This window comes from Urtica dioica, chromosome 2 (genome assembly GCF_054948205.1).
Source record: "Urtica dioica subsp. dioica isolate 48M chromosome 2, U.dioica_male_clone48M_v1_H2, whole genome shotgun sequence".
NCBI classification, from domain to species: Eukaryota; Viridiplantae; Streptophyta; class Magnoliopsida; order Rosales; family Urticaceae; genus Urtica; species Urtica dioica.
In genome coordinates, this window is record NC_142757.1 from 18398837 (window position 1) to 18408150 (window position 9314).

General features: G+C 43.0%; 1 protein-coding gene across 1 annotated transcript; it reads right to left on the reverse strand.

Annotated features, from left to right (window-relative positions):
• Positions 1-2002: 2002 nt before the first annotated feature.
• LOC149404138 (uncharacterized) lies at positions 2003-2929 on the reverse strand. The gene has a single exon (XM_089605821.1). It carries the CDS (start codon positions 2753-2755, stop codon positions 2156-2158), a length of 600 nt encoding a protein of 199 aa, XP_089461947.1. The 5' UTR covers positions 2756-2929; the 3' UTR covers positions 2003-2155.
• Positions 2930-9314: the final 6385 nt, after the last annotated feature.

The following is a 9314-nucleotide window of genomic DNA, read 5'->3' on the forward strand; positions in this document are numbered from 1 at the left end:
GCCTTGCTGGTGAAGATATTCGTGTTATAATCTGCTTCAGGAGACGATTGACGAGCTCGCTTACTTTTACTTTTACTAGGACCTTTGGAAGTGCTCGGAGCCGTGGCGCCCGCCGGATTTTTTGTTCGAACCATTTTTCACCTTCACAAAGCATAATCATAAAAAATTCAATCTCGACATCTACAATCAACATAACCATTTTAAATACTAACAATGTCACAACAATCACAAATTCTATATCAATTCCAACTTCATTTAAACATAACAATATCAAATTCATAAACAATTCCATTCTAACACAAATTCTAACTCAAATTCATTCTAACACAAATTCTAACTCTAATTCATTCTAACACAAATTCTAACGTCTCAAATTCATTCTAACACAAATTCTAACTCAAATTCATTCTAACACAAATTCTAACTCAAATTCATTCATAATAAAATAACAAACCCTAATTTTGTTAAATCAATAACCACCTTAAATCAATAACCCTAATTTTGTTAAATCAATAACCACAACATGCAACTCGGGGAAATAACATGAAATCCATATTCAAAAACACGAAATCCATATTCAACAACACGAAATTAAATCAATAACCACCTTAAAAACTTAGAAAATCATACCTTTAAAAAGAGAGTGAGAGGCGGTGAGAGAGAGAGAGGCGCGAGAGAGTTGGGCGGCGAGGACGTGGCGAGCGAGAATGGCGGCGAGGATGTGGCGAGCGAGAATGGCGGCGAGGACAAGGCGACGGCGAGAAATCGGGGCGGCGAGGACGTGGCGAGGGATTTTGGAAGAGAAAATGAAGACAGAGTCGGCCGAAATAGTTTGTCTCGCGTTTGTATTTTGAGGAAAATGAGAAAAAAAACTGAAAACTGGTTTATATAGTGAAAACCTAAAAATCTCGCCGCGGCGAGAATATGTCTTCGCCGCGGCGAGAGGATCCTACAACGGATTTTCTAACCGTTGTAGGATCATCTCGCCGCGGCGGGAGTCCTACATCGCCGCGGCGAGGAAGTTTCATAGAAAACTGCTAGGCCACGGTATCCTTCTCGCCGCGGCGGAGTATATTCTACAACCCTTTAAAGAAACCGTTGTAGAATTTGTCGCCGCGGCGAGGTTTAAATCGTGCCGCGGCGAGGTCCATCCTTCTACAACGCTTTGAACTTGCGTTGTAGAAAGTTTTCGCCGCGGCGAAAATCACATGGTGCCGCGGCGAAGGTTCTACAACGGGTTGTTGTAACATTGTGGGAAATCTGAAATTTAAGTTCTTCTACAACGCTTTTGTAAAGCGTTGTAGAATCACCCAGATTCTACAACGCTTATCCATAAGCGTTGTAGAAACACCTAGATTCTACAACGCTTATCCATAAGCGTTGTAGAATCACCCAGATTCTACAACGCTTATGTTAAGCGTTGTAGAATCCCTAGTTTCTACAACGCTTATGTTAAGCGTTGTAGAAAGTCCGTTGTAGAATCTCATATTTGTAGTAGTGGCGGCTGTTAAACTGGCAATAGAGATTCGTCAAAGAGAATCAGAAATTACCTATTTTGTTGTTTAAATTGATAGTTCTTGTTTATATTGCATTAATTTTTTTTTTAGCTTTATTTTTTTCTGAATTTTTTTGCTGATTCCTGGTGTTCTCTTTTAGTCAGGATGTGGACACGGGCGCTACTTGTCTACTCTTCTTTGTGTGTGTTTGGATATATTTTATTTCGAGAAAATAAACATATAATGAAACAAAATTTAAAGTATGGCCATCTTCCCACTTTCCACTCCTAAAAATACGAACAAGCGGAACGAAGAGACTCGAAAGCATAAAGAAAAGCATTACCTAATACTTTACATGAGTACATTCTATTATTTGGTTCCCTTTACTAAAGCGGGTTCAATGTAAACCAAGGTAACACTTATCACAACAAGAGATCACATAAGTGTAATATTATATAAGCTAGCACTGTAATAATCAATTTATAAGGTATTCTCATAAAAATAAATAAAGAAAAAAAGATATCAAGTGCTCGTTGCAAAATCCATAAATTACAACTCAAAGAATACTAACCGAATACTTGAACAAAAAATTTATAAATTTGCCTTAATCTGTCTATATACACCAACAAGATTCCTAGCAAACACAGATGATTAATAAACTAATTTAAACCATCCAGTAACTTAGAAGAACCATTCCTACTACTACTATTGGACAAGCTCCACTGGTCCGAAAACTCGGAGGCGGTGGCGGCACGAGACGTGGAGTCGCCGCACTTTGCGACGGTCCGGACGTTATCGATGAGCTCCTGAGTGCGCCCCTCCTGGGACAAGATCTCCAGAAGCTGCTCCGGGCTTATCACCAGCCTCACCTTCCAGAACTCTGTCGCCGCTGCCGCGGAGGATCGCCACTGCTTCCTGTACGGCCTCGGAAACGCGTCCGTGCGACGACTAGAGTCGAATGATATCCGGTAGGGCTGCGTGGCCGCCACGCCCGGGAGGCTGGCCGATCTGACGTGGCCTTCACGGGCGAGGGGGAGGAGGTGGTACGAGCTTCCCGGGAGGAGGTCGTCGGCGTCCGGGAGCGGCTTCCAGAAGAGGTCTCGGCTACGGAAGAGGGCGTGACCCGGGAACTCTCCCGCGATTCTTCCGGCCGTGATTGGGGGAAAGAACTCCATCACTCCGCCGTTGGAGGTAGTTACTTTGATCGCTACTTCATTTCCTGGAAGGTCTCCCATTCCTCCGAACAAGCAGTTTCCCATTACTAGATGCGTCCTTAGTCAAAGTATTAAACGCTTATAATAGGAAATTTTTGCTTATTTGTGGGATGAAAATGTTTGTGGAGGGAAATAATGATTTTACATATACATATATATATCGTCGGTGGGATACTTCTTCGGTGCTTTCCTAAAAGAGAAAAAGAGTGTATTTCTTATTAGAAGTACTTTTATTAAGAGGGGAGGCCCATTTGGTCTATTGGAAAAAAACTTTTATTTTTCAACAGTAATGAATTTTATGAAAGAGATAAAATAAGAAAATTATGGGTGCTTATTTATTACGATGTTAGATTGTGTCCCTCTTTTTCTTTTTCATTTTTGTTTCTCGTGGCGTAGAGAAAACGCGTATATACTATATAGTGGTGGTGATGGTCATAGTCAAATTGTGTGCTTTCTTTTGTTTTCTTTGGGCCGACAAAAAATTTGTAATCCCATCTTTCGTATTTGAAAGTGTTTATGCCGATTCACATATCAATATATGAGACATACATGATGAACTGAAAAATAAATTTGAGGTCTGTAATTAAAAAAAGGGTAAATAAAAAATATCACGATATCTAGAAGGCTTTCAGAATTACGAGAAAGACAATGGCAAGTCTTCTCTTCGGTGGTCCCGAGAGGAATATGGTGAAGAGGGGCGGAACTTGAAATACCAATCGATAAGGAGGCCACATAATCACGTCGGTATCTTTAAATTATTCATCTTCTCGCCTTTTTCCTTGTTGGAATTCAGCCTTTCTGATCGTCTGCGTCTAAGAAAACGAAAAGAAGAAAACTACACGGGTGCACATGGTTTTTTCATGACTCACGCTCAAGTGCTCGACATTCGTTTGGTTGAAAAATTTGAGTTGAGGGGTCTAAGTTCATCTCTCGAGTTGAGAGAGAGAGAGAGAGAGAGAGAGAGAGAGAGAGAGAGAGAGAGAGAGAGATAATTGTGTATAGTACTTTTGTGTTTTTAAAAACTCATCTCAAGCTTGGTTGAGGTGGTCGGATACATATTTATTGGCCTTGGAAGCTTGGAGGTGAGTTTAGCAGGCTAGTAAGTCGGTGACTCGTGGATTGATGATTCGTCGAGTGGCTAGCTGTGAAGTGAGAGGTCGTCAAGTGACTAGCCGTCAAGTTTATATATGTCAGGTGTTAGGTCATCAAGTTTATATCCGTCGGGTGGAGAATCGTTGAGTGGCTAGCCATTGGGTGCAAAGCCGTCCAACCCATGGAGTGGCTAGTGGACGAGTGACTAACTAGGCATCAAGTGGAGAGCCACCTCACGTCGCAGAGTGGCTCGTAGTCGAGTGGAGCAGCCGAGTGGCTAAGCGTCTAAAAAAAGTTTGTTATCTTTTGAGTCCGAAATTTTATTTATATGAATCCATGATATTTGAACAGACCTCAATGTAGTTTTAAATTAGCACAATTAGCAGTCTAAAAGTTTTTTTTTAGAAATATGTTCAAAATCAACTTAAAACTTACGTTACTCCTAAGCCCGAAATGAATTTTGGGCCAAACTTCTTACGTATGGAAAAATATTATATTTGAGCCTGTAGACTCTCTAAGCATAGTTTCGGATGACAAGAAATATTGATTTGATCAATAATGGCCGTGTGTCACTTAATTCCATAGGCAATGAAATGTCACAAATTGACACGTGTAAATACTTAATTGGGTTGGAATTTTTGAAGAGTATTAATGATCTGTCAACTCATGAATGTGTCATATGACTTTATTTGTGGTAATTCGATTGTTTATCTTAAATGCATAAAGTAAAAGGTTAAGAGTTATGTTATCGGTCCGTGTCGGGCATCGAGAATGTGTCTCATGCCACGACGGTCCATACGATAGTTGACCGGGCCCAACCCAGTAGGGCCATACGCATCTACTTTCTCTCAAGAGAACCCTTAGGGGCTCATTCCACCTACATTGAGTTTGGGCGGACCGATACCCGGCCTCTTGAAACGCCAGCCCTCAACCCACAGCCCTGCGGCGCAGGCCCCCGTCACCTTGGCCCTCCAGGCCGGTTAGCCCTTGGGCTACAACCTCATGGCATGGTCCCTGTCCTCTCTATCTCTCTTGGTCGTCCGGCTCCCGGCCTACAACCCTATGGGACGACTTTGGCTATCGATCATGATCTACTAGGCTGACTGAGACTTGTCTGTACGGTCAATCTGCGGGGATTGGAGCCTCCATAACCTTGAAGGTGTTGTCAATGGTGCCCACAAGAAGAGTAGTACTGTCTATTTATGTACATTTGATGTAATATAGTCTCACGAAGACACTTGCTTGTAATTGCTTATTCATTAATAAAAAGTTGAAACGTTCATTCATTCTTCCTTGTCTGTTTGAAGCTTTATGATAAAACCTTAGTCTTTAGTCCATAAACAAACTTAACAACTTACGAAGAGACAAATGTAGATTTCCATGAACAAACTCTTCGTAGTTTGCTTAAAACGATATATTCGCAATCTAAGGGTCAAAAGACTATTGACCTTAGTACGATTGTTAGGAGAATTTATGATGTCTGGTTATGGGACATTGAGAGTTGGAGACTCTATAGTTCTTCTAGGTATCTTCTGAAGGTACTGAATTGACCAATGCACTTCTAGAGACAAAAAAAGAACAAACCATTTAACCTCTTATGTCTCGAAGTCACTACGTATGAATTGCATCATGCTTACCTTAATCCTGAAATGAGACATGCCATTTCACAGCTTACGTATTCTCATTTGAGAAAGTCAGAGTTCGGACTCACTATGTGATGCTGAACAGGACCAATTGGTGAAGTACGAAGTTGTGAAGATGTCATGAGTAACTTTGTGAAGTTTTCATAGATATGAAATTCATGTACATGATTGCTGAAATGTAATGTATATCACCTCATTTTTTGTTCCTTGGAATGTGAATAAATGAACTGGCCAGTGTCCATATTCTGTCCTGACTCTTTTGGATGAAACAATGTGACTTGTTAGCTCCTCGTCAATACATTGTTTCTAACTTATTCACAAGCAACAAAGGAGTTGAGGAAATAACAACTAAAAGGGTAAAATGGTAATTTTGTAAATCCCGACTAGCTGATGATATTCATGAAGGGTAAACATAGATAATATTCAGTGGATCCACTCATAACAATTTAGTTGAATTCTTGAGTAGAAAATAAATTCATTTGAACCGAGAGATTCTCAGTGTCAACTCTTTAGTGGAGTCAGTTGGCATTAAGCTAAACTTGGAAAAGGTTTGTGAACTTTTGCGTCCAAGTATTTAGCTCAAGCTTTGTTCATTTGGATCCATGAGGTCACTGTCACAAATCATATCGAGTAGGAATAGTTAAACTAGAAGCTAAGTCAAAACAAGAACGAGACAAGATTTACGAAAATTATAAAAAGGGTATTTTTGTCTTTTTGGACATAGGATGAAATGAATGTCAATAAATTTTTTGACATTGTCATATGATGACAAATGAAATAAATTTTACTCGGCCATATTAGTGTAATTGGGCCTTGAGGATTAATTTCATTTCATAGAATTTTACTTGAAAATTCTTAATGGGGTTTTTTTTTTTATATTGTCATGAGCAAATAAAGAAGGATAATTTAGCAAAATAGCCAACTTAAACGTTGAGAATTGCTAAATAGCCAATGTTTGGTAAATAGTAGGTAAATAGCCATTTTTATATATTTACAAACGTATATATCAAGTAAATAGCCACTGCCATATTAAGCCACGTCATCATATATGGCTATTTACTTAATATTTACCAAAGCTTGGCTATTTAGCAATATCAAACGTTTAAGTTGGTTATTTTTCTAATTTTTTGAATAAAGAAACATTTAGAAGCATGTTCTAGAAGGCCAATTTCGTGCATACCATAGAGAGAAAGAGGGATTTATTTTGTGCATTGATGTATCAAGATACTTGCCAAAAGAAAAAGAGGAAACAAATTTCCTCCATGAGGAAAGGGAATTTCGGCCACCAAGCACGAGAGAACAAAAGAGGAAACAAATCCAAGGCTTCTAGAAGGCCTCTCTTGGCCGTGTGAATGAGGAAGGAATGGGCAATAAATATTGCTCATGAAGGCTTGGAAAATAAGAGGAAACGACTTCTTTCCAAGGCCAACCCTTCTCCTATAAATAGGACACTCATTCCCTTCATTTTATTCATTCCACATAAGTTAGAGATTGAGAGCTTCTCTCTCTAGACATTGTGGTGGCCGATCCTCTCTCTCTCTCTCTAGTCATTTTCGGTTTTTGTTTTGGCACCTAGGTCCACATTTGACCTAGTGTTTTAGCTCTTCGACTTTGAGACTTGTTCTCGAGTCGTCGTGTTTAAAAGTGCCAACACACTAATTTCTTTATTTCTTTAGTGATTTTAGTGATAGAAACTTTCGTGGTTGCTCGAGTTCCCGAGGAAAGAAGAGAGACGTGCTGCGAGTGGAGACGAACGTTTCAACCTTCCGAAGACTCATCAACGTTCAAGTTTCTCAAAGGTTAGTAAATTATTTAATGGTCATAATAGTTTTTATTTACATGTACTTGCGCTTTGCCTAGGTTAGTAAAATCGTTTTGCTCGTTTAAAAGAAATTATTTAAATTCCGCCGATTGCTCGAAGCGTTTAACTTTTTCTTAACCCTAGGTCAATTCCAACAGAAGGCACACAATCTAACACCTATAAATAGATCCTCCGCTCCAAGAAGAAGGTAATTGTTGTCGGTCGTTTTCGGAAAACCCGAGACACCGAGAAGGCACGTCGCTCAAAGGGCCGATGGTCAGGCCAGAGGTCCTGAAAAGCGGCAAGCCTCCAAACCCTCGTCCAAACTCTTGACTCCTTGAGTCGAGCTTAGCCCCTCGAGTTGAGACTTGAGTCGGTTCCACGAGTCGAGTCTTGCTCTTCGAGTTGAGCCTTGAGTCGGTCTCCTCGAGTCGAGCTTCGCTCCTTGAGTCGAGCCTCGAGTTGGTCTCCACGAGTCGAGCTTCGCTCCTTGGGTCGAGCCTCGAGTCGGTCTCCTCGAGTCGAGCTTCTCTCCTCGAATCGAGCATCGACTCAAGTCCTATCCGTCGAACAAACATTTGTGTCATAGATCCGAAATACCAAGCTCACAATAGCCCAAACGGGCCCGAAAGAACGACGGTCGCGAAAAGCCCACGAAGGGACAGCCTGGAGCGCGCCACGCTGGCTGCACCGCGCGCCGCGCGCCGCGTTCGGGCAAGGTCGCGCCGCGGATCGCGCGCCGCGCGTTGTGCGCCGCTGCCTCTTGTGCGCCTCCACTTGAAGAGGGGTGCGTTCCTAGTCCCACATGGACGCCAAAGGAGTTCCTTGGGGTCCTCAAACACCTATATAAACCCCCTCCCATTGAGGGGAAATCCATCCCTTCATCTCCTATCGATACGCTCGATTTCTCACTCTTCTCTGCTTCTCTTGATGCCATTTTTGGCCTGAAGCATTCTCTCTAGTCTCTCTCGTTCTCAGAGGTTCCGAAGCACTCACGGGAACTTCCCGGACGTCGCTCCCTCTGACCGAACGCCCTCCGGTGCTCAAGCACACCCCTAGGGTTCTCGACTAGAGTTCCCTTCGCGCGTCTAACACGCTAGGCGCGTACGCGATCTCCGAGGTTCTGAGACGCCGCCGAGGACCCCTCGTGCTCCGTCTCCTTCGTCGAGTACGCTTCTCCACCAAGGTTCTACGCCTCATACTGCGTCTTATACGCTTGAACTACGTTCTGACCTAATCCCACGCACGGGTACGTAGGCAGCCGACACCCAAGGCACGGTCACTCCTCCTCCTCACCCCTTTCCTCTCCCGAGAGGCGGGTTGATCGGAGAGAACCTAGCTCGAGACTTTCGAGTTCACACTCTTGGCCCGGGTGCGAACACTTGGTCCGGCCTTGGATCGAACCGCCCGAGGTTTACAATAGTTGTTCATTTTCGTGCGACAACATTTTGACGCTAGAAGGAGGGGACTTCCCGACCTGTTCAGCCCGAAATCCCTTCTGTTCATCTTCTTCTTTTTTTCTACAAACTCAACCTTCTCGAACTTGAGAAAAGATGAGTAGTCATCCAGCCGTACGTTCTGTTGTCGCACGAAAATGAACAACTATTTAAAACCTCGGGCGGTTCGATCCAAGGCCGGACCAAGTGATCGCACCCGGGCCAAGAGTGGGAACCCGATAGTCTCGAGCTAGGGTTTTCTCCGATCAACCCGCCTCTCGGGAGAGGTAGGGGGTGAGGAGGAGGAGTGACCGTGCCTTGGTTGTCGGCTGCCTACGTACCCGTGTGTGGGATCAGGTCAGAACGTAGTTCAAGCGTGTAGGACGCAGTATGAGGCGCGGAGCCTTGGTGGAGAGGCGTGCTCAACGAAGGAGACGAGGCACGGAGGAGTCCTCGGCGACGTCTCAGAACTTCGGAGATCGCGTATACGAGAGAGAATGTGTGTTTTCTCTCTTTTGGAGACGTGGAAGACTCTAAGTCAAGAGTGTCTTGTTGTGGCGGAGATTCCGGACGCGTAGGTGATTCCTAGTTGGAAATGCCGGACGCGTAGGCGATTTCTTGTCAGAAATGGT

Bases quoted from the DNA above. Each gene is read 5' to 3' on its own strand.
- LOC149404138 (XM_089605821.1), bottom strand. From the start codon at position 2,755: ATGGGAAACTGCTTGTTCGGAGGAATGGGAGACCTTCCAGGAAATGAA.